The sequence below is a fragment of the Hyla sarda genome, chromosome 3 (assembly GCF_029499605.1).
Source record: "Hyla sarda isolate aHylSar1 chromosome 3, aHylSar1.hap1, whole genome shotgun sequence".
Lineage (NCBI taxonomy): Eukaryota > Metazoa > Chordata > Amphibia > Anura > Hylidae > Hyla > Hyla sarda.
The window spans coordinates 48,107,164-48,133,661 of NC_079191.1; the positions used below are offsets into that span (position 1 = coordinate 48,107,164).

A 26,498-nucleotide genomic window follows, 5' to 3' on the forward strand; every position below is an offset into this window, starting at 1 on the left:
CCCACGCCACTTCACCCACCCGCACTACTTCACCCCACCACCACCACCACCTTTGATCCCCCCCTGTGTCACTCCATCCCTATCCCCCCTTGAGTTGTCCGTTTCTATTACTCTTTTCTGGTGAGGAAGTATGCCACAGGTTTCCGAGTACCCGTTAAGATGCTTTTATAAAAAAAGGAATTAAAAAACATATACAGTGACCCCCCAACCTACGATGGCCCTGACATACGATAATTTCAACATGCAATGGCCTCTCAGAGGTCATCACATGCTGAAGGCAGCATCAACATACGATGCTTTTGTATGTCGGGGCCATCGCATAAATGGCTATCCGGCAGCGCAGACTGCTTCAGCTGCCACCGGATAGCCGTTTACGGTGCCCCGTGAGCTCCGGTGATGTCTCTTACCTGTCCTCGGGGCTCCGGCGCGTCCTCTTCGGGATCCCCTGCATCGTCGGCGCTCTCCATCGTCGTCATCACGTCGCTGCGCACGCCGTCCCGTCATCCAATAGGAGCGGTGTGCGTAGCGACGTGATGGCGGCGACGGAGAGTGTGGATGCCGGGGAAGCAGAGGCCTTGCCGGAGCGTCGGGGACACCCCGGGGACGCGGCGACAGCGATGGAAGGCGACATCCCGGGCAGCGGTGACGAGCGGTGACGGTCCGGAGCGGCAGGGACAGGTGAGTACAACTTCCTCTAACAGTGGTCTACAACCCGCGGACCTCCAGATGTTGCATAACTACAACACTCAGCATGCCCGGACAGCCAACGGCTGTCCGGGCATGCTGGGTGTTGTATTTTTGCAACATCTGGAGGTTGCAGGTTGTAGACCACTGTCCTAAACTTTACATTGCACGGATCCCTCAACATACGATGGATTCAACAAATGATGGTCCATTTGGAACGGATTACCATCGTATGTTGAGGGACCACTGTATACTGTACATCCAGGAGGGATAGCAGAAGAACAACACAGTGAAGAGTTATGAAATGATGTGATCCAAAATTGTAATTTTAAGGGGTACTCCGGTGGAAAACTTATTTTTATTTTTTTTTTTAAATCAACTGGTGCCAGAAAGTTGAACAGATTTGTAAATTACTTCTCTTAAAAAAATCTTAATCCTTCCAGTACTTATTTGTTGCTGAATACTATAGTGGAAATTCTTTTCTTTTTGGAACACAGACCTCTCTGCTGACATCGCGACCACAGTGCTCTCTGCTGACATTTCTGTCCATTTTAAGAACTGTCCAGAGTAGGAGAAAATCCCCATAGCAAACATATGCTGCTCTGGACGGTTCCTAAAATGGACAGAGATGTCAGCAGAGAGCACTGTGCTCGCGATGTCAGCAGAGAGCTCTGTGTTGCAAAAAGAAAATAATTTCCTCTGTAGTATTCAGCAGCTGATAAGTACTGGAAGGATTAAGATTTTTTTTTTAAACCAGTGTTTCCCAACCAGAGTGCCTCCAGCTGTTGCTAAACTACAACTCCCAGCATGCCCGGACAGCCAACGGCTGTCCGGGCATGCTGGGAGTTGTAGTTTTGCAACAGCTGGAGGCACCCTGGTTGGGAAACACTGGTTTAATTCATTATACATTGCAAAATAGGACTGAATACGCTCAATGGTGATCTGCACATAAAAGCCCCCATAAAATATCCTTGTGCTCTTATCATCCATTCCAGCTCCTACATTATTCCTCCGGTTGGGTGTTACGGCCCCTGGCTGTACGCACATGAATCTCCTCCTCCCATAGAGCTGCAGTGCATGTAATTGTACATTATCCCACACAGAGAAGATGCTCCCCTGCTGCACATGAGCCGAGGCGCAGGATTCTCCCCACGCAGTAGCTGTTCTTTATTACAAGTGAGTGGGCAGTCGAGAGGGAGGGGGGGTGGGGTGAGCAGCACTTACTGTAAATTTCAAGCCTTTTTCTTTTCTCCTTGATCTTTCCTACTGTACGGCTGAGAGGCAGACAACAAGCAACCCGGGCTCTTCTGGAGAAGACGTCACAATGCCAAAAAAGCTGCTCTCGGGTACTTACATCTCAGGCACCCGCACATTGAAAAATAACTTTTTGTTTTATTAAATGAAAATCACAGTGGGGTTCATTTACATGGAACTAGAAGGATTAGAGATGAACGAACTTACAGTAAATTCGATTCGTCACGAACTTCTCGGCTCGGCAGTTGATGACTTTTCCTGCATAAATTAGTTCAGCTTTCAGGTGCTCCCGTGGGCTGGAAAAGGTGGATACAGTCCTAGGAGACTCTTTCCTAGGACTGTATCCACCTTTTCCAGCCCACCGGAGCACCTGAAGGCTGAACTAATTTACGCAGGATAAGTCATCAACTGCCGGGCCGAGAAGTTCGTGACGAATCGAATTTACTGTAAGTTCGCTCATCTCTAAGAAGGATAATAGAATCCAACATCATGCATCCCTTATGTCCAGGACAGTGTTTCCCAACCAGGGTGCCACCAGCTGTTGCAAAACTACAACTCCCAGCATGCCCAGACAGCCTTCGGCTGTCTGGGCATGCTGGGAGTTGTAGTTTTGCAACAGCTGGAGGCACCCTCATTGGGAAACACTGGACTAGGACATGCACGCCCCTATACAGGGAGAATGCTTTCTCTAATTCAGAGGTTCCAGTCCTTACTAGTAGAACCCTGCATGTGACTGCTACCGCCCGCTCCCGCAAGGTGTGTGTTCCACTCCTGCCCCCTGCCGCAAACACTTTGTCACAACTTTTAGAGATAGTACCCTCCATGCTATTTCATCACTCAATTGTGCCATTTCAGAAGTTTGCAGGACTGTGCAGGATTTTGTAGGACCCTCTGTATGTTTTGTTACCCCCCGCAACAACCTTATTAAAATTAACCCTTGGTTCACACACGTGTGTGAAGCAAGGGTTAAAAGGGGTAGTCCAGTGCTGAAAAACGTATCCCCTATCCTAAGGATAGGGGATAAGTTTCAGATCACGGGGGGGGGGGGGCGACCTCTGGGGCGCCCCGCGATCTCCTGTACGGGGCCCCGGCTCGCTGTCCATATAGTGGGTGTCGACCACCACACGAATCGGAGGCCGACACGCCCCATCAATACATCACTATGGCAGAGCCGGACATTGCCGAAGGCAGCGCTCCGGCTCTGCCATAGAGTTGCATTGAGGGGGCGTGTCAGCTGCCGCTTCGTGCGGTGGTCAACACGCCCCCTTCCCGCGGGCTGCCGGGGCCCCAGCAGTCGGACCCCCTGCAATCTGAATCTTATCCCCTATCCTTAGGATAGGGGATATGTTTTTTAGCACTGGATGTCTCCTTTAATTTCAGGAGGTGATGTGCACTATAGGAAGGAGCAATGTATTCACTTGTATATTTATTCTGTGTTATGTATGTTCTCAGAAGACCTTGAAAAAGGCTACACAGCCGAAACGCATCGGTCCTTGCTTTTACTTTTTCGCTATCCTTGATGTTTTTAATGGAGGATGAAATAAAGTTTGTGTTTTATCCATATCGTCAACACTTAGCAAAAATTGTCCCAGTAGGTCTTGGGATAATTCCTATAAAATCACTCCAATCCCCTTACTGGAAGGGATAATCCCCTCCGGGGAATAATACCCTCAACTGAAGACCCACCCAAAAATGTACTTTTATTGTAACTATTTAAAAGGTTTTTCAAACAATACAACAGATGTAAAGGTTAAAAGTATCAGGTTGTGCAGTGAGACGAGTTAGGAGATTGGCCACTAAGTGGTGCTGTTGTAGGTACCTGATGTCCCTTTGAGAAAGCTAGTTTTCTAGCGAAACGTTAGGGCAGGTGTTCGTTGGTTTTAGGCAGGTGTGCAGTGGGAAATGTGGTCTCAATAAGACACACAATATCCTAAATTGGGGAAACTTCCCAATAGTGTTAAGAATGAATAGAGACCTCTACAACAGCAGCACTTAGTGGGCAATCTCCTAACTCGTCTCACTGCACAACCCGATAAGGTTAACCTTTACATGTGTTGTATTGTTTGAAAAACCTTTTAAATAGTAACAATAAAAGTAGATTTCTAGGTGGGTCTTCAGTTGAGGGTATTAGTCCCCGCTGGGCATTATCCTTTCCAATAAGAGGATTGGAGTGACTTGTGTCTGGAAGTGCTGGGGGATCATCGCTCCATGTGAACATTTCTTCTGAAAAATAAAGGGGGTACTCCAGCACTTATACCCCATGAATAAGAGATGCGTTTCTGATTGTATATCTCCTGCGCTCCCATAGACTATGCATGCAGCACACGCAGATATATTCTGCTCTATTCAGGATAGCCAAGCTTCGTTCTGGAGATTACATTGTGGCTGTAGGAAGTGATAGGGGTCGACCACTGAAACCCCCACAATCAGACACTTATCCCCTATCCTAGCTCCCATGTCTTCACGTAACTAAAGACTGACCCCAGTATTTCGGCTGGAAGAACATCTCACATCTCCCAGGACACTGATCAGTACTAATGAACCCTGAAAAATCACCAGTAATGATAGGATCACTCCAGGACGGCCATGACAGATCTGTTGTAAAAGACTTCCCAACAGGTCAGAGGACTGACACAGGGTCTAATATCTACAGGTATTTTATTTATTCATGGGAAAATAGTCCCTGATACTTTTCAATATTTGAGCAGTAAAATGACAGTGGATTAGGGATGAATATGCAGTCGTTACCTTTGTGCGTTTCTCTCGGTTCCTCCCGGTTGCTGAAGAGATCCTGTTCAGGTTGCACATATCCGCACACTTTGGAGGACTGGAGACGGGATACTTCTTTGATGCCTTCAGAGCGGTAGACCAATAGGTGATCTCTTGAGGTGTTCTCTGTAAACCTCCATAGTGGCTGAAAGAAAAATGGGTTTAGAAACTATAGAAGCCGTACAAAAACATTGTGTGGAACAAGGAGCTCGACAAAGAAAAATTAGGTTTCTCTAAGAATTGCAAATCTTTTATTTTATTTGTAAGGTATAAAGTATAAATCAAAGTAATAAAAAGCTTTATGAATCTGCAGAGTGAAATAGGTCTACAGACGGGATACTAAGCCATTGTTTCCCAACCAGGATGTCTCCAGCTGTTGCAAAACTACAACTCCCAGCTTGCCAGGACAGCCTTCGGCTGTCCTGGCATGCTGGGAGTTGTAGTTTTGCAACAGCTGGAGGCATCCTGGTTGGGAAAAACTGCACTAGGCATTGGGCAATATGCTATGTCTGAAAACTACAAAAAGGGAAGAGGTTAATGGTAAATGTAAATTAACAGCAGATTACAGGTTGAATTGGTCATTGTGAATACGTTATCAATGGAGGCCGGGTCTACAGAGGCTGGTAGAGGACCAGAGAAGTATTGCAAAGAGAGTATAGTTTTTTTTTTGCACCTTTAGATGCCAGGCAAAAAAAATATCTGGTGTGGTTTTGCTGCATGTTCTGCCATGTGTGCATTTACCCTTAAAGATGTCTGATCGCGGGGGGGGGTACATCCACTGGGACCCTTGCAATCTCAGGCACCCCAGCATTCTGAACATTTATGTTCTGAACGCCGGCTGTGCTAGGCTTAAAGGGGTACTCCGGCCCTATGACATCTTGTCCCCTAGGGGATAAGATGTCTGATCGCGTGGGGTCCCGCCACTGGGGACCCCTGCAATCTCTCATGCAGCACCCACCTGCCTCAGCTGCACGGAGCAATGATAGCTCCACGTCTGAAGACTCACGACTACAGGGCCGGAGTGTCGTGACGTCACACCCCGCCCCCTCAATACAAGCTTATGTGAGGGGGCGTGAAAGCCGTCACGCTTCCTCCCATAGACTTGCATTGAGGGGGTGGGGCGTGATGGCACAAGGGGGCGGAGTCGTGATGTCACAATACTCCAGCCCTGTGGACGTGAGTCTTCAGACGCGGAGCTATCGTCGCTCCGTGCAGCTGAGACAGGTGGGTGCTGCAAGAGAGATTGCGAGGGTCCCCAGCTGTGGGACCCCCGCGATCAGACATCTTATCCCCTATCCTTTGGATAGGGGATAAGATGTCTTAGGGCCGGAGTACCCCTTTAACCCCTTAAGGACCAAGGGCGTACAGGTACGCCCTTGGTCCTGCTCTCCTGATATAACGCGGGGTTACACAGTAACCCCGCGTCATATCGCGGCGGGCCCGGCGTCATAGTGAAGCCGGGACCCGCCTCTAATAGCGCGCAGTGCCGATCGCGGCACCGCGCGCTATTAACCCTTTAGCCGCGCGCTCAGAGCTGAGCCGCGCGGCTAAAAGTGAAACCGAAAGTGGCCGGCTAGCTCAGTCGGGCTGTTCGGGATAGCCGCGGCTAATCGCGGCATCCCGAACAGCTGACAGGACAGCGGGAGGGCCCCTACCTGCCTCCTCGCTGTCCGATCGCCGAATGACTGCTCAGTGCCTGAGATCCAGGCATGAGCAGTCATGCGGCAGAATCGTTGATCACTGGTTTCTTATGAGAAACCAGTGATCAGCATAGAAGATCAGTGTGTGCAGTGTTATAGGTCCCTATGGGACCTATAACACTGCAAAAAAAAAGTGAAAAAAAAAAGTGAATAAATATCATTTAACTCCTCCCCTATTAAAAGTTTGAATCACCCCCCTTTTCCAATAAAAAAAAAAACACAGTGTAAATAAAAATAAAAATAAACATATGTGGTATCACCGCGTGCGGAAATGTCCGAATTATAAAAATATATCATTAATTAAACCGCTCGGTCAATGGCGTGCGCGCAAAAAAATTCCAAAGTCCAAAATAGTGCTTTTTTGGTCACTTTTTATATCATTTAAAAATGAATAAAAAGCGATCAATAAGTCCTATCAATGCAAAAATTGTACCGTTAAAAACTTCAGATCACGGCGCAAAAAATGAGCCCTCATACCGCCCCATACACGGAAAAATAAAAAAGTTATAGGGGTCAGAAGATGACAATTTTAAACGTATTAATTTTCCTGCATGTAGTTATGATTTTTTCCAGAAGTCTTAAAAAATCAAATCTATATAAGTAGGGTATCATTTTAATCGTATGGACCTACAGAATAAAGATAAGGTGTCATTTTTACCGAAAAATGTACTACGTAGAAACGGAAGCCCCCAAAAGTTACAAAACTGCGTTTTTTTTTTCAATTTTGTCGCACAATGATTTTTTTTTCCGTTTCACCGTAGATTTTTGGGCAAAATGACTGACGTCATTACAAATTAGAATTGGTGGCGCAAAAAATAAGCCATCATATGGATTTTTAGGTGCAAAATTGAAAGAGTTATGATTTTTTAAAGGCAAGGAGCAAAAAACGAAAATGCAAAAACGGAAAAAACCCCGGTCCTTAAGGGGTTAAGGCAGCCGTAGTCGTCACGCCCCGGAAGAGACTGAGATACAGCGTTCACGTATCTTCCATAGAAATATACGGAGGGGGGGACATGTCGGCCACAGCTTCATGTTGGGGTACCGGGAAGGAGATCAGTGGCAAGACCCCCCGCGATCAGACACTTATCCCGTATCCTGTGGATACGAGATAAGGTGTCTAGGGGCGGAGTACCCCTTTAACAGTGGACATATCAGAAACCGCTACAATGTCTTAGTTCCTCTGCTAAACCGAAGGAAGAAGACAATGCTACAAGGAAAATGTTTGGCGCCCACCAGGAACTTGTACACTACCTGTGCAGAGAAGAAGTTGACCAGGTTCCCAAAGCAACCAATCAGATTGCTTCTTTTATTTTTTAGAAAGGCCTTTGAAAAATGAAAGAAGCGATCTGATTGGTTGCTATGGGCAACTGCCCCACTATTGCTCCGCACAGGTTTTGATAAATCTCCCGCATAGACACAGCATGTTATAGTCACTATATGCAACATTATTGCAGATAATATACTTTGTACATAGACACTGTAGATCCAAGGAAAATCAGCAGCTAAAAAAAAAAAACTGAAGTTGACACATGCACGTATTGAGAAGTCTACCTCAATGTTATATTCCTCCCCATCCGTTGAGATCCGTGCTGTAAAATCGCCATCGCCGATGTGCGCTATGACCTTTGAATTGTGCTCCCCTACAATAAAACACATCGGTGAGTAATCACAAAAACAGTCTAAGGCTAGGTTCACACAATGAAATTTCCATGCAGCAGCAGAGTCCCATTGATATGAATGACATTTTGTTGTGCTGTGCACATGGCGGAATTTCCACAGCAGATATTTCTATTCTTTCTAAGTCCTACCATCTATGAGAAATGATACATTTTCTGTGTGGACATTGCCCGTGTGAACATAGCCTGAAAGGCCAAAAAGAAAATACCAGGTTCCTAAGAAGATCGGAAGGCCTGGGGGGGGGGGGGGGGGGGGGAATAAAAAGGCCCCATGGACTCTCCAAAATACCTCCTGCTCAAATTAAAAGGAAAACTGTCAGCCTGTTCACCCACACTAAACACAATACACTGGGTTATATTATGGGTGAACAGGAGTTAAACGAGGGGTCAAGTACTTAAATATATCCAGTAGGTCCTGAGATATGTCCCCCAGAAGATCCTCTGTTAAATTCAGTGAAACGCAGGGAGGGGGTGGGGCTCCGTTGGCTCAATTTACATATTCATTGTCTGCAACTCCACTTCACTAGGACTGGACTCCTGTTCACCCACACTATATATAACCCAGTCTATTGGGTTTAGTGTGGGTGAACAGGTTAACAGTTTTCCTTTAAAGGGGTACTCCGCAGCTCAGTGTTTGGAACAAACTGTTCCGAATGCTGGAGCCGGGAGCTCGTGAAGTCATAGACCTGCCCCCTCATGATGTCCCGCCCCGCCCCCTCAATGCAAGTCTATGGGAGGGGACGTGACGGCTGTCACGCCCCCTCCCATAGACTTGCATTGAGGGGGTGGGGTGTGACATCATGAGGGGGCAGGGCTATGACTTCACAAGCTCCCGACACCGGCTCCATCATTCGAAACAGTTAGTTCCAAAAGCTGAGCAGGGGAGTACCCCTTTAAACCTATCAGATAGAGAATCTCCTCTGTGCTTCTGATGGTATATAGTGAAGGCTTAATGTTGCCCCATTCGAGTTTAGTGGCTGCCATGAAGATCATCCTTGTCCATAAGCCTCATTAAAAATATAGACATTATAGAGAGGTTCCCCCCACTCTGTAATACTATATGTCCCCTGCAATGACTGCTGCAGAGGAGATGCCTAGATGGCCACATGCAAAATCTGTTGCTGGCTGGATGTAGCAAGATCACAACCCATTCTGATCAGCTGATCACCACAAGGGGCTGCTAATTAAATAATCAATGTGGGCATTTTGGCGGCCCAGTGACCAGCACTGTTGCGTTGCAACGTTGGAGTATGGGGTTTAGATCTGTCTTTTTCATAGAATCTGTATGGAGGCGATTGGGAAATTAGATTGTGAGTCCTACTGGACAGAGATTGGGGATTGCGAAATTTATTGGCGCTATATAGGCAACAGGAAAGAACAAAGATTGGCTCAACCAATAAAACAAGTCAGATAGAAGCGCTTGCTCACCGACCACGTGTCCAGTGAAGAAGTCTGAACGCTTTACGTAATACTCTTTTCCTTCGCCGTTCCCATCAAGGACGACTGCTTTTAGATTTTCTGAAAGATGATCCGCATCTGAGGTCAAATACAATTTAAAATGCCTGAAAAAAAAAAAGAAAAAGAAAAGAAAATGTGATTAAATAAAGATTAAATAATGTGATTAAATAATTGTACAATAAAGACAATAACTAAAAATACATAAGCAACTGCTCATGAATATAAAAACCCCTATATACCACAAACCACATGGTACTGTATATTGGCCATAACCATGGGCGTACTGGTGAACCATCAGACTCTTAAGGCTGGAATTAACACAGAGGAAAACTATATTGAAAAGATCTCTCAAACCTCCCTCTCTATCTCAGGAAAAGGGGAAGATCTAAACTTGTTGGAATCAATCTAGGCCTGGATTTTGTCAGAGCAACATCCCCCAGCCCCGAACTTGCTAAATAGTCTAGTCATTCAACAAAGTCCTTGCTTCCTAGTTCGGCTATTGCTAGACTCACCTACACCTAGACCATATGTCTTCTACCTGGGTACCATCAAGTCACTGGCCCTGTCCGCACTGTTAGGATAAAAGTACTACAAGTTCTAAATCTCCAAAAGGGAGAATACCATATATGCCAGAGAGGAGAAGACTGAACAAGGGCCTCTCTGCAATACACTAATCTCTTTGTCAGTTCTTTGCGGGTTGGAGTTAGTGTTCTTGGCTACCACATCAGGAAAATTTCCCTGGAAAAGTCCCTATGGGTGCCATGTCTCAGAAACATAGTTGTGTGAGAAGATAAAAAAAAAAGTTTTCATATTGCACCCCATGTTACAGGTGCTAAGGAGCAACTCCTTAGTAAAGCTTCTAAAAATTAACTTTTAACGCCTCAAAAGGACCAGTGTTTTTTTTTTTTGTTTTTTTCCTTTTTCATTTTTGCACTGTTTTTTCCTCCTCACCTTCTAAAAATCATAAGAAAAAATAAATAAATAATGGAAAGATGTCTCAGAGAACAACGGGGTCGGGCAGAGGATGTCAGTAGAGGATCTGGAGGTCACCCCAAGCACTTAAGAAAGTTGGCAGGTTTGGGGTACTTTTGTCTAAAGTTTATGGAGACCCTTAGGCTTTGTATGGTCATCTTTGCCCTTGTGATGTCAGGGTGTGGCAGGGTGACTGGGTACAACGTGAGTTACCTGTGCAGGGCAGTGAAGTCCACCAATCTCTCCACCTGAGACTGCGTCGCCAGGTCCCGTTTTCTGATGGAGTGCTGCTGGATTCCAGACAGTGAGATAACGTCATACTCCGACAACATGGTGTCCAGGTTTTCTGTGGATAAAAAAGTTGCCTATGAATGGGAAGGATTTTGGTAATGCAGGAAGACTCCAGGCATCAACCATACCACTCAAACATCTTGGAGACGACCACCAAGACTTGCACAAAACAGAGGATGGGGTCTTCTCAAAGAGGTGGTCAATTATAGAAGTTTTTACTGTATATAAATGGAATATATAAAAGGAAGAAGAGGAAGAGGGGACAGAAGAAGAAGAGGAGGGAGGGGAATAAGAAGAATGATAATTAATAACAATAACAATATATTATTTTATTTATTAATAATAAAAACTAGGATAGGATTACAGTCCTCTGCAGATTTTCTGCCACAAGTATGTTGAGTGTGAACTGTGTCATGAGCTTCAATGGAACTGAGCTTGGGTAGGGCTGTTTTTGGAAGAAAGAATCTATGTTTTTTTCTAATCCTAGATAACCCTTTTAACATAGCAGTTTAGAAAAAGAAAGAAAAAGCAAGTTAGTCCCTCATTTTGCTCTTCTTTGGAATTTAGACAATTTCATGGTTCTATGGTTCCTGTTTTTCCACAGACTGCACTGTAAGGTCACTGTACTGTACAGAATTGCTGTACATTACCATAAACATGAAAGTATCCGTAATAGACAAGCCACAGAGCCAACTTCTAAACTCCTATTCCCAGGATAGTTTTACACCTCATCCCTAATCAACCCAGAAGCGCTCGCCTTATTTTAGAAAGCAGTGTTTCCCAACCAAGTTGCCTCCAGCTGTTGCAAAACTACAACTCCCATCATGCTGGGTTGTAGTTTGCAACAGCTGGAGGCACTCTGGTTGGGCTACACTGTTATAAAAGGATTCTCTGACTCCACGCTCCTCCACTGATTAAATAAGTAAAGGGACTGCAACATACCTGTGAACCTGTTTACGCAGGCACAGGGCCATACCTACAGTTGTGGCTGTACCTGGAACTGCAGCTCTGACCGAACTGTAGCACCAAGCACAGCCACAGCCACCACCCCATCAGCTCTTCTTAACTGTGGTCACGGGGGGGGACAGAGGACATGGGGCCCTCACGATAATGAATAAAGGGGTACTCTGGTGGAAAACTTTTTTTTTTTTAATCAACTGGTGCCAGAAAGTTAAACAGATTTGTAAATTACTTCTATAAAAAAAAATCTTAATCCTTCCAGTACTTCTTAGCAGCTGTATACTACAGAGAAAATGCTTTTCGTTTTGGATTCTTCTTCTTTCACGACCACAGTGCTCTCTGCTGTCCATTTTAGGAACTGTCCAGACCAGGAGAAAATCCCCATAGCAAACATATGCTGCTCTGGACAGTTCCTAAAATGGACAGAGGTGTCAGCAGAGAGCACTGTTGGTCGTGAGAGAAGCGAAATTCAAAAAGAAAAGCATTTCCTCTGTAGTATACAGCCCCTAAAAAGTACTGGAAGTAGTATTAAGATTTTTTAAATAGAAGTAATTTACAAATCTGTTTAACTTTTTGGCGCCAGTTGTTTTAAGTTAAAAAAAAAAAAAAGTTTTCCACCGGAGTACCCCTTTGACAGTATGGAAAACAAATTGCTGTTGTATGGAAACCATCAGCAAGTAGAATAGGTGAGTCTTATCTTTTCTGTGGAATCTGTGCACTGGGGCCACCATCCATCACAAATGCCCTTGTCTTTTCAGGCCCAGTACACATCTTACAATTTGTATTCCCCTATCGATAACACCTCTGAGATGTCTCAACGACATGTCAGAAAATGCCTAAAAAGGAAGCTTCATTTTAGAATAGTGTTCATACACACAGGAACAAGAGCTCAGGTACTGTAGTGTGTACACTGAATAGCAAATTTATTACAGCCTTCTGCCCTTCGTCAACTGGAGTTCTCTGTATGGAGGACATAACCGTGACCCCTTGGGTTGGGTGGGTTACGTTCTGATCATGGACATGTCGCCAGATGATTTTGAACTTCTTTCGACGCATCACAAAGGGACAAATTGTGATGTGAATGCTTCCTTGGATGGAAAATCCAGTTCAATGATAAGAGCAACGTGGAGAGAGGACCAGTCAATGGGGCTATACTACCCAGACTCTACTACCTCGTGGGGTTCTCAAGCAACGAATGGTGTGATCGAGAAAAACCATCTAAAAGAAAAGTGGATTCTGTGGAAGGAAACAACTCGTCGCTGAAAGGTGTTCAGGGAGGAACAGGTCTGAACAAGGAAGAGGTTGCACAACGTCACAACTAGGGGTGTGAATCGCCAAGAATTTGGCGATTCGATTCGAATCGCGATACCAGTGTGGCGATTCGATATATCCCGATATATCGCGATACCGTCTAGGTGACGATACATCGCGATATATCCCGATATATCGCCCACCTGGGAGCATTCATTGATCCCAATAGACGCCGCTGTCAGCTTTGACAGCGGCGATCTAGTACTCCGGTGCTCACTTTTCTCATGTTATCCCGTCCGGGCTGCAAAATAAAATAAAACGCACTTTATCTTACCTGCCAACGAGCCCGCGGAGCTCCGGTACACTCCGGTACAGGTGTTCGGTCCCCGGGCTGTATTCTTCTTACTTCCTGTTAGTCCGGCACGTCACATGGAGCTTCAGCCTATCACCAGCCGCAGCGATGTCCCGCCTCCGCTGGTGATAGGCTGAAGCTCCATGTGACGTGCCGGACTAACAGGAAGTAAGAAGAATACAGCCCGGGGACCGAACACCTGTACCGGAGCTCCGCGGGCTCGTTGGCAGGTAAGATAAAGTGCGTTTTATTTTGCAGCCTGGATAGGATAAAATGAGAAAAGTGCGCACCGGATACTCCTTTAATAGCCAGCCGCGGCGATTGCCGCATGCTGGCTATTAGCGGCGGCCCCCGGCTACTGAAATCAGCCGGGGGTCGCATAGTACGGAGTGGGCACGAGTCGGAGCCCGCTCCATAGCCGTGTCAGATCCGGCCTGCTCGGCTCCACAAATGTGGAACTTTTATCTCCTGATTCCCAGGACAGGACATGCTGTTCCGGGCGTCCGCAGATAAAAATTCCACATCCCTAAAAGAATCGATTCAAAAATATTTTGAATCGATTCTGTATCGGCAAATGAAAAATCGCGATTATCGCGAGAATCGATTTTTTCTTACATCCCTAGTCACAACCCCTTTTTCTTGGGGGCACGCCCCCTTTTCCCAGTGGCCACACCCGGTTTTAGGGTTTTCTGGGAAATTGTTAGGTTCTGAGAAGCCTCTGGGTTTTTCTGAGTTGCAAATTGTGTTGCATGACACATTTTGGGCGCACAACCAGCCTGGAACACAATAGTAAATGTGGCCGGAAGCTGGAAGAAGCGCACCTTGCGCGAAGTCGCCGGCAGTCGCCTATGAATGCCCACACACTTCTGCAGTCCTAGTCCCACGGCTGATCCGAAAAGGAGCTTCGAGTCCTATACCGAGCGATGAGTGCAGGATATTTCAGTGTCGCTACTATATACTTTTTATGCCAAGGACTATCCTTATGTCACGTCCTAGCACCTCCGGAGACTCACCGATTGTGTTACATACCTGCCGCGCTGTTGCATGCCATTCCCAGCTGTGTATTGCTATTGGCTGCATAGCTAGTGGTGCCATCCAGAATCTTTCTACCGACAAGTATATAATAAAGCATACACAGAATAAGAACCGGAACACTCACCCAAATTCTTCAGGTTCCGGTAACCTTCCGATGTTCTGTTCGGATTGTAGTGGGGAGGCGGCAGATGGTAATTGGGGAGTTCAGACGCTGGCCACAGACCGTATCACGCCGCTTGGCCGTGGCCAGCATCTGAACTCCCCTGTTACCATGTGCCGCCTCCCCGCTACAATCTGAAGAGAACATCGGAAGGTTACCGGAACCTGAAGAATTTGGGTGAGTGCTCCAGTTCTTATTCTGTATACACTTTAGTTCCAATGGACTTCATTTTCACGTGAACACCATCAGTTATGAATCGGTTCTTTGGCGTGTTTATAAGTGCATCCCAGGCGCGTTGACATTCAGGAGTGCAGGTGATATTGCAGTGCCGGTATCTTTTTGGTCTTTGGACTATTGGCGAATATAATAAAGCAGGTTGTTCTATGTGGACATTAGAGATATCACAGTGGGATCTCCTGACCTAGAAGACTTGGAAACCCATGGGAAATGTCCGCAGCTTTCCTCAGCGACATAAGCTGATCCCCATGGTCTGGCCTGTAGAGGAGGGTGTGTTATTGTAGTACAGTAATGTCACATACACTGGATAGGAAATACTCCTTTATGTGGATGGATTTCACGGAACAATTTACTGTGATGACACAGCGCCAACAACAACACTATATATGAAGGAAGAATCTTCCACCTTTAATGTTTCGCCAACGCTTCACTTGTATATGGATTCCAATCAATCACATCACACTCCGCAAAACGTCTGCCAAGATTTCCTTTCAGTCGGCCACTTGAGCTCGTGCCTTCTGTCAGTAGGAAGAGGCTTACGTTTCCTATACTAAGAATTACGGCTCCCGCTAGTACCGCCAAAATGCCTGTCAGATAGCGATCCTCTGCTTGTTAAATATACAGCGCGTCTGCTTTCCCCACGGCCTCATTACTTCCCGCTCTTCATCTTCACCACAATATGCGGTAAACAATAAATCCGTCCTCGTATAAGAGAATTATACAAGCATTTACTATGCCAGTAACTATTCCTTCCTAGCAATATTCCTACTGTTCCACAACAGAACAAAATCAATGAGTATGATGTGTATTAAAGTGTGTTTTAAAACGTAAAATATTTATTTATTTTTAATTTTTTTAAAGAGGAAAACAATTTGGAGAACATTTTGTTTAATAGAGATTGTTTCACCATTTTTGGGGCATTTTATGCAAATCACATCTTGGCTTACAATTTATGCACCAAAAAGTTTTGCCAGAGATATAATGTCCCAAATCAAGTACCATACACTTTATCTTATGGCAGGTATAATGGTACGTAGAATGGATAATGGTTTGTCGGCAGGATATCTGTTAAAATTTCCCCGCAACTTCGTAGCCAGAGACTTGGCCCTTCATAAAGCGATCAGAATGTGGATTGGCCCGAAGTCTCATAAAGTCTATAGGACTTCCAGCAAATCTGTATCGGATTGCTTACATTTCTAGGCTAAAAAGTTGCCGGAAAATGTAAACAGATATCATGGCGCCATACCAACATCGGAGGTACACTTTAAATGGGCACTGTCAGATACAAAAACTTTTGATAATGTTGTAAAGCATGCAAAACCAATGGGTTTTGCAATTGCTTTCATTAGAAAATTATTCCATACTGCAAAAGCGAGTCAAACAACTGCCCCCCCCCCCCCACCCGCCTGCTTGGACACATACAGTGACCCCCCCGACCTACAATGGCCCCGACATACGATAATTTCAACATGCGATGGCGTGCATAGTGACGTGATGGCGGCGACGGAGAGCGAGGATCCCGGGGAAGCAGAGACGTCCAGAGCGTCGGGGACACCCCGGGGACGTGGCAACAGCGATGGAGAGCGACATCCAGGGCAGCCAGTGGCGGGGACAGGTGAGTATTACTTCCTATACTTTACATGGCACGGATCCCTCAACATACGATGGTTTCAACAAACGATGGTTCATTTGGAACGGATTACCATCGTATGTTGAGGCACCACTGTACTAGTCCTGCTGTGTCCATGTGTCATCACCTATGTCATGGACACAATTCCTTGATTGACAGCTGTGAGTGCAGGGCTCAGAGCTGGAGGAAAAATCCTCCCACTGTCATCTTGTGTCCTTATACTGTCAGTGAGGACAAGCTGGGAGTTGTAGTTTTGCTAATGATAGGGGAGATGTGAGCAGACAGCATACTGAGGGAGGGGGCGGAGACCTGCACAGTGAGACCACACCCCCTCCCTTTGAGAGGAATTCAGACTAGTGAGCTAAATTAAAAGTGTAATAAACAAAATAAATAAAGGTGCTCGACACATAAAAATTAGATGTACATGGTCAGGATTAGGTACGGAGTGATTTATTTTAAAAAATGTTTTTGTTGGATCTGACGGGTACGCTTTAAGCTACATCTGAACCATCAGGCATTTTTTCTTTCCATAAAATATAATTTAGAAAAAAAATTATGTAAAATTGACATTTCTTTGTTGCCTAACAGACGTTTTACACCTTAAAATGCAACTTACATAAAATGTTTCTGGAAAACCCCTTTAATGGGGGTTTTTATCCTCCAATCCAAAGGTCTGATTGCAAGAGGTACGGCCGCTGGGACCCCCTGCCATCTCTGGCATGGCACCCCAGTCATCCGACGCAAGGAGCGAACTCCGCTCCTTGTTGGATGACGGGCGACCACAGTTGTCATGTCCTCCATTCATGTCTATGGGAGAAGTGTGGTTAGGGGCGTGGCGTGATGTCACAAATATAGAAGCTCCAAGCATCCGTGTTCATAATACCATGGTGCCAGTTTCGGAGATTGCAGGGTTCCCAGGGACCTGACCACCCAATAATCAGACATCTTTTGCCCTATCCTTTGAATAAGCCAACTTATAGTTTGCTAAACGGAGACAGTAAACTGAGAAAGTAAAAGAATGCGACTTATCACAATAGCCTGAGCCACTGATATCTATCACATTCCTAGGACGGGTTCACGTGTGTGTCGGAGGCTTTGTACGTCAGTCACAAGGGGGCTGGGATGTGAAGTCGAATGAGAAGGTTTGCCAAATTGTAGGGATAGACCAATTATCGGTTTGGCCGATATTATCGTCCGATATTCACGATTTTTGGACGTTATCGGTATCGGCAATTACCTTGACGATAATCTGATAATGACCCGCCCCCCCCCACAGCACTGCCCCGGCCAGAGACTGCCGCCGCTGCCCCATTGCCTCCCCCATCCCCGGTTTTATAATTACCTGTTCCCGGGGTCTGCGCTACTTCTGGCTCCTGCGGCATGCCTGTGCGCTGCGCAATGACGAGTGACGTCCTGAACGCGACGTCACCGTCGGTGCGCACAGTGACAGCTCAGGACGCCACCGGAGCCAGAAGTAGCGCAGACCCCGGGAACAGGTAATTATAAAACCGGGGATGGGGGAGGCAATGGGGCAGCGGCAGTGGTTGGACTCAGGACCGGCAGGGGGAGAGAAGCGGGCGGCGGCGGTCTCTGGCCAGAGGATAGGCAGGGGGCAGCGGCGGGCAGCAGCGGCAGGAGGACCCCAGAACAGGCAGGGAGAGAGAAGCGGGTGGCGGCGGTGCTGAAATAGCTGACAACTTATACCGGAATATCTGTATAAGTTATCGGCTATGGGCCTTAAAGTCCACATATTATCGGTATCGGCCCTAAAAAAAAAAAAAAAAAACATATCGGTCGATCCCTACCAAATTGTGACACTTGAGCAGTTGGCCTCCGTGACACTTGGCTGAGAAATAACAAGGCGATTTTATAAGTTTGGCAACCACCACTGGCTCTGGGAAAGAGATTGCTTTCATACCCTACAGCAGTGGTTGCCAAACAATGGGGGAGATTTCTCAAAACCTGTCCAGAGGAAAAGTTCCTGAGTTGCCCATAGCAACCAATCAGATCGCTTCTTTCAATTCTCCAGAGGCCTTTTCAAAAGTGAAAGAAGCGATCTGATTGGTTGCTATGGGCAACTCAGCAACTTTTCCTCTGGACGGGTTTTGATGAATCTCCACCAGTGTGTCCAGCTGTTGCAAAACTACAACTCCCAGCATACCCGGACAGCCGTTGGCTGTTCGGGCATGCTGGAAGTTGCAGTTTTGCTACAGCTGGGGGGGACACAACTTACAAAACACTGCCGTACAGCTATCCAAGAGTGTCTGCGGACCTTACCAACATATACAGCTGACAGGATACCTTTAAAGGGGTACTCCAGTGGAAATTTTATTTTTTTCAATCAACTGATGCCAGAAAGTTAGACAGATTTGTAAATTACTTGTAGAAAAAAATATTTGTTCTTCCAGTACTTATTAGCAGCTGTATGCTACAGAGGAAATTCTTTTAATTTGGAATTTCTTTTTTCTCTTGTCCACAGAGCTCTCTGCTGACACCTGATGCCCGTCAGGAACTGTCCAGAGCAGGAGAAAATCCCCATAGCAAACCTATGCAGTTCCTGACACGGAGAGATGTGTCAGCAGACAGCACTGTGGACAAGTAAAAAAAAAGAAATAAAAAAAAAAAAAAAAAAAAAAAAAGAATTTACTCTGTAGCATAAAGCTTCTATTAAGTACTGGAAGGATTAAAGGGGTATTCCAGGATTTTTTTTTATTTGACTATGCTACAGGGGCTGTAAAGTTAGTGTAGTTCATAATATAGTGTCTGTACCTCTGTGTGACGGTCTTATCACAATTCTTCTGTGATTTTCACTCCAATATTTATTCTTATCAGCATACAAAATGACTGTTGTCTCAGATTTTTCCCAGGTTACAATGCGGCCGAGACCTGACATCACTAGTCAGCTGATGACAGGGAGCCTGTCTGGTTCAATGGGTGGAGAGATCGCTTGGTGGGAGAGAGATCAATCTGCAACTAATGCAACAGCTGTAGGCACCCTGATTGAAAACCACAGGTCTTTTGAATGGATGCAGCTCATTTATGTTTCAATGGGTGGGGTGGCAGATGTGTGGGAGGGAGGAAAATGGAATTATGGGATTTGTAGGCAAAGAAGGAAACGCAAACAGGAAATACCAGTTCACAAAAATCTAGCCACAGTGTTATGGTAATCTCACAACAACATTTAGCCATTTAGCCCCAAGACAAGCGCAGATCCTTCCTAAGCATGTCCATTACTGTCTGCCAGGTACGTACTAAAATCCCCTTATGGTGGAGAACCCCCTTTAAGATTTTTAAATATAGAAATAATTTAGAAATCTGTTTAACTTTCTGGCACCAGTTCATTTAAAAAAAAAAGTTTTCCACTGGAGTTCCCCTTTAATGTTATAGCTGATCAGTATATGTAAAAGTAACAAAAACACACAGTAAAATTCTTAAAATAAACTTTTTCAGACTGCTAAAAGAGCCAGATTTGAGCATATCCCAATGCATCTGATACATCCAAACCAATAACACATCATACTTACATTTTTGTGGTAACATACAACAATAACCTACTGTATAGTACAGTGACATTACAGTGCGGTCTGGGGAAAACCCTGTAAAATCAGTGTAATTGGTGATAAAAAGACATAAGTGATAAAACCGTGAAATCGTGTAAACTCCATACGGATGTGAAATGAGCAACTAACTTGTTTTAACTTTATTTCTCTAAACTGGTCTATTAAGATGACTTCTCCACAGAGATTCTGAGTATTCGCTACTTTTCTCCAACACTGGATAATGTAAAAAGACTGATCCTCAGGCTGCAGTATAATGTCAGATGTATTCTAGTCCAGCACAGGGTAGGGATGAGGTATGCCGTCCATGCAGAATACCTATATGGTTGAATGTATTTTTATAAGTAATACGCCCCCTCCCATAGACTTGAATTGAGGGGGCGGGGTGTGACGTGATGAGGGGCGGAGCTATGACGTCACAAGCTCCCGGTACCGTGATACACATATTTAGTCATACAACCCAGCCTTAGTACTGCGCTGCTCAGAGTTTGTTCCAAACTCTGAGCAGCGCAGTACTAGGGCTGGGCGTTATGACCAAATATGTGTATCACGGTATTTTTGTAACTTATGGCGGTTCCACAGTATATAACGGTATTCCCCCCGCCCCCCCAAAAAAAAGTTATTAGCCCATCGGGGTAAATATTCACATGTCACCCGCAGGCGCTGCCCTCCTCGTCCTGTTTGTTGTGGCCGCCGGCGCTGACACTCTATACTGTACGCTGTATCCCTATGCCCGGGCTGCAAAAGGTAAACAAAATAAACTTTAACGCACGTTCCTACGTCGGCCTTACGTTCTTCCTGGGGACAGGAACGTCGGACAGCCGTCAGCGTATAACCGGCCGCAGCGATGTTCCGCCTCGGATGGTGATGGGCTGAGCCCACTGTCATGTAAGAAGCCGGCTTTTTACATGACAGTGGGTTCAACCTATCACCGGCTGAGGCGGAACATTGCTGCGGCTGGTGATAGGCTGACAGCTGTCCGAGGTTCCATTCCCTAGGAAGCTGGTCTGGACCGACGGGGAAGGTGAGTTAAAGTTTATTTTGTTTACCTTTTGCAGTCCGGACATAGGGATACAGCGTACAGTATAGAGTGTCAGCGCCGGCGGCCCACAACAGGAGGAGGAGGGGGGGCAGCCCTTGCGGGCGATATGTGAGTATTTACCCCGATGGGGACAGCGCAGCGCTGGGTTGATAATTAATTGGGGGGGGCTGATAATTCATTCATTCCCGAGGGGGAGGGGCCTAACCGGTATTGCGGTATGGGGAAAAATTTATATCGTGCAGCACAAAAATTTCGGTATGAACCGGTACACCGCCCAGCCCTACGCAGTACCCCTTTAATAGTTGGGTCTGACCTTCCATGTATGAAGTATGAAATTTATCATGCCCAGCACCTTCCCATAATTATCATGCCCAGCACCTTCCCATAAGCTACAGAGGGGGCGCTGTAGTGCATAAAAGAATGCCAAGCATCTGATGGAGCAGTGTAGAGCCACCTCCATCGGACTTGGGCATACAGGGAGTTGTAGTTTTGCAGCAGTTGGATCCACTCCGGTTGGAACACACTACTATAATGTATTCTCCTGTTGCAGAGAAGGTAACCTTCATTGAAATACAGTATAAGAGACTTCTTACCGTATTTTTCAGAACTATCCCGCTGGTGCCTTGCTGGGATTCGTTCGCCGTTTAGTAGTCCTGGTGATAATAAAAGTAATAGATAGAGAACCATAGCTACATTGAGGCATCTGTAAGGCCCGCGGGAATCCATATTGATTCCTAACCGAGCTTCTGGGTACCAAAAGGTCAAAACTCCAAATAGTCAATGTCCAATGGGTCCATTCAGCATCAATGTATACAGAGAAGTAATCCGCATGACAGGGGAGGGGATCAGGAACGTCTTCTTGCCATCACACGTGTCCTTCACATTTCAGAGGATATGTGAGAAGATGACGTGACCACCATAGTTCTGTCACCTGTCTGGAGAGAAAAGAACAAGACAAAGTGAGAAACATGCGAGTGTCATGGCAGAGGGGCTTTATAGTGACATGGGCACTGCTCTGTTCACTGCTATGGGACTGTCATAGCCGAGAGCACTCTTTGTCAGTCCCATAAATTGGTTACACACCAATCATCATAAATGTATTGTATGGGTTGTTAAAGTAATGACCATATCAAATACACAAGTAATTAAAGGGGAACTCCGCTGGAAACAAGTAGAAAACAAAATGTTTTCAAATAAACTGGTGAATGAAAGTTAAACAGATTTGTAAATGACTTCTATTAAAAAATCTTAATCCTTCCAGTACTTATAATCTGCTGTATGAAACAGAGAAATTTGTGAATTTCCTTTCTGTCTGTCCACGGTGCTCTCTGCTGACACCTCTGTCCGTGTCATTATCTGTCCAGAGCAGGGGCAAATCCCCATAGAAAACCTCTCCTGCTCTGGACAGTTCCTGACACGGACAGAGGTGTCAGCAGAGAGCACTGTGGTCAGCCTGGAAAGAACTACACTACTTCCTCTGTAGTATACAGCAGCTGATAAGTACTGGAAGGATTAAGATTTTTAAATAGAAGTAATTGACAAATCTGTTTAACTTTCTTGCACCAGTTGATGTGAAAACATTTTTATTTTTCCACCGGAGTACCCCTTTAAGCACAACACATGAAGAAAAGAAGGTTGTCCAGAGCAGGAGCAAATCCCCATAGCAAACCTCTCCTGCTTTGGACAGTTCCTGACAGAGGTGTCAGCAGAGAGCACTGTGGTCAGGCTGAAAAGAAATCCAAAAAGAAATACAACTTCCTGTGGAGCATACAGCAGCTGAAAAGTACTGGAAGGATTAATATTTTTGAATACAAGTAATTTACAAATCTGTTTAACTATCTGGCACCAGTTGATTTGAAAGAAAGAAAAAAAATTATACTGGAGTACCCCTTTAATGGATCCACTAAGGCAGTGGCCTCCATAATGTGGCCCTCGAGTTGTTGCAAAACTACAACTCCCAGCGTGCACGGACAGCCGTTGAGTTTTGCAACATCTAATAGATCCACTGTTTGAAGACCAAGGCACCAAGGGGCTTCTTCACATACGCCCAGCGATCTATTCTGGATGGGGACGCCAAATGCAACAAACTGGGGAGATTTATCAAACCTTGCGCAAAAAATGGTGTAGTTGCCTATAGCAACCAGATTGCTTCTTTTGTTTTTAAATTTATTTATATTTTTTTTAAAGACCTATAAATTTTTTTTTAATCTGATTAGTTGCTACAGGTAACCGCTACGCCGATCCTTTGAACAAGGATTGATAAATTCTAGTTTGCATCCAATATCCCATCTGTTGGCGCATAGGTTGAAGTGGTCCATAGCGCCGGGCCTATAGACAGTATGGTATGGTTGTCTTCCGGCATTCATGTCCAGATGGCACCTATGCCAGACCCCAGCCTGGCAAAAGGGTTAAAGGTATCCTGTCAGCTGTATATGTTGGTAAGGTCCGCAGACACTCTTGGATAGCTGTACGGCAGTGTTTTGTAAGTTGTGTGTCCCCAGCTGTGGCAAAACTACAACTTCCAGCATGCCCGGACAGCCAACGGCTGTCCGGGTATGCTGGGAGTTGTAGTTTTGCAACAGCTGGACACACTGGGGGGGGGGGGGGATTTATCAAAACCTGTCCAGAGGAAAAGTGGCTGAGTTGCCCATAGCAACCAATCAGATCGCTTCTTTCATTTTGCAGCGGCCTTGTTAAAAATGAAAGAAGCGATTTGATTGGTTGCTATGGGCAACTCGGCCACTTTTCCTCTGGACAGGTTTTGATAAATCTGTCCCCTATGTCCCCACCTCCGGTCGCGGGATGCAGAGGTTGCATTTTACCTATCTAGTCCCTTGTTTCATCCAAGATAAGCAAAGCCTTCAATATGTCTGGCGGCCTCTTATCTCCACGACAACCACCCCCCCAATAACTACACGGCCTCCATGATAGCGTCTGCCAAGCCCTGGTACATGGAAGCAGCTGTCAAGACAACTTCGCAGCCAACAACCATCTTGACTGACTCCTCCGGAAACTCCTGGGATCAGCACGGACTCTACAGAGACGCAGCGATCAGCGGCGGTCAGGCACTGCTTTTCTTCAATGGAAATAGAGGTTTATTCTTTACCCCTGGAACATCTTATTGCAGGGTTCCTCAACCTGGTGCAAAACTACAACTCCCACCATGTCCTGGGGTGGTGGTTCCCAACCAGTATGCCTCCAGCTGTTGCAAAACTACAACTCCACAATGCTCCGGGGAAGGTGTTTCCAACAGATGCGCCTCCAGCTGTTGCAAAACTACAACTCCACAATGCCCCGGGGAAGGTGTTTCCAACAGATGTGCCTCCAGTGGTTGCAAATCTACAAATCTCAGCATGCCCGGACAGCCGTTGGCTGTCCGGGCATGCTGGGAGTTGTAGTTTTGCAATTGCTTGAAGAACACTGGTAAGAAAACAATGCGAGTTGTAGTTTTGCAATCGCTTGAGGCACACTGGGAAGAAAACAATGCTCGTGGTTATGATGGGAGTTGTAGTTTTGCCACCGCTTGAGGCACACTGGGAAGAAAACAATGCTCATGGTTATGATGGGAGTTGTAGTTTTGCCACCGCTTGAGGCACAATGGTAAGAAAACTATTATCGTGGTTATGATGGGAGTTGTAGTTTTTCAACCGCTTGAGGCATACTGGTAAGAAAACAATGCTCGTGGTTATGATGGGAGTTGTAGTTTTGCCACCCCTTGAGGTACAATGGTAAGAAAACTATTATCGTGGTTATGATGGGAGTTGTAGTTTTGCAAGCGCTTGAGGCACACTGGTAAGAAAACAATAATCATGGTTATGATGGGAGTTGTAGTTTTGCAATCGCTTGAGGCACACTGGTAAGAAAACAATGCTCATGGTTATGATGAGAGTTGTAGTTTTGCAACCGTTTGAGGCACACTGATAAGAAAACAATGCTCATGGTTATGATGAGAGTTGTAGTTTTGCAATTGCTTGAAGCACACTGGTAAGAAAACAATGCTCGTGGTTATGATGGGAGTTGTAGTTTTGCAATCGTTTGAGGCACACTGGGAAGAAAACAATGCTCGTGGTTATGATGAGAGTTGTAGTTTTGCAATCGTTTGAGGCACACTGGGAAGAAAACAATGCTCATGGTTATGATGAGAGTTGTAGTTTTGCAATCGCTTGAGGCACAATGGTAAGAAAACAATGCTCGTGGTTATAATGGGAGTTGTAGTTTTGCCACCGCTTGAGGCACAATGGTAAGAAAACTATTATCGTGGTTATGATGGGAGTTGTAGTTTTTCAACCACTTGAGCCACACTGGTAAGAAAACAATGCTCATGGTTATGATGGGAGTTGTAGTTTTGCAACAGCCAGAAAGCAACAGATTAGGGAACTTGAAATTAAACCCCTTGGATTTTAGCTGACCCCAAACAGCCTCCCAAGTGACAGTCATGTGACATCCCCATTGACTCCTATAGGAAGTTGCACCAAGACGAATAAGTCCCCGGCGCAGCCCGGTCCTTTATCATCATAAAGACACTCGAAAAAACAAAAATACACAGGAAGAACAGGCAGCTTAAGGGTTAAGAGTCACACGACGGTATAGAGCAGCGCCATAACGACGGCTCGCATCACAGTAAAAAGCGATCACACGTAGTCATCCCCTTACGTACCTGGTCGTTGTGAATCCCGGATGTGCCCGCTGAGCGGAGGAGCCGGCGCACGGATACACAGACACAAACACTACTCGCCTACGAGAAGAAGCACAATCAAGCAACAAGTCTCTTCCTACACACAAGACCGGAACTTTATGGCACAGGATATATCCTTGCGCTCGGGTGAAAACGCTCCAGAAGCATGTGATCAGCCTGGCGTAAGGTTTACGTGATAAGCGTACGCAGTTTACGTAAAGCTCTTTGGGGAAAACTTCTGGTTTGTGCAGAAAGCCGTATTGGGCGACTCGTTGCTCTGTTTTTCCGCGTGTGCAAGTCTCAGCATGTGTGATGTCAGCGTCTGAGCATTGTGTACAGAGTGGATAGAGGGAAGGGACTTTTTTTTTTTTTTTTTTTTAAGTAGACATAACTTATTTTTTGTAGAAGGAGCTTTGATGTCAGCTGTCACCTGGTCACTATATAATGTCCGCTGTCCCCTGGTCACTATATAATGTCCGCTGTCACCTGATCACTATATAATGTCCGCTGTCACCTGATCACTATATAATGTCCACTGTCACCTGGTCACTATATAATGTCCGCTGTCACCTGATCACTATATAATGTCCGCTGTCCCCTGGTCACTATATAATGTCCGCTGTCCCCTGGTCACTATATAATGTCCGCTGTCCCCTGATCACTATATAATGTCCGCTGTCACCTGATCACTATATAATGTCTGCTGTCCCCTGGTCACTATATAATGTCCACTGTCACCTGGTCACTATATAATGTCCACTGTCACCTGGTCACTATATAATGTCCGCTGTCACC

General features: G+C 45.7%; 1 protein-coding gene across 1 annotated transcript in view; it reads right to left on the reverse strand.

Annotated features, from left to right (window-relative positions):
* ADAM17 (ADAM metallopeptidase domain 17) overlaps nt 1-25,843 on the reverse strand; it is a 91,156-nt gene extending 65,313 nt beyond the window's left edge. Inside the window, 6 exon segments of the mRNA XM_056564161.1 lie at nt 4,687-4,852; nt 7,959-8,047; nt 9,512-9,645; nt 10,727-10,859; nt 21,622-21,963; nt 25,686-25,843. Coding sequence (XP_056420136.1) covers nt 4,687-4,852; nt 7,959-8,047; nt 9,512-9,645; nt 10,727-10,859; nt 21,622-21,754 — 655 coding nt within the window. The 5' untranslated portion in view covers nt 21,755-21,963; nt 25,686-25,843.
* Nucleotides 25,844-26,498: the final 655 nt, after the last annotated feature.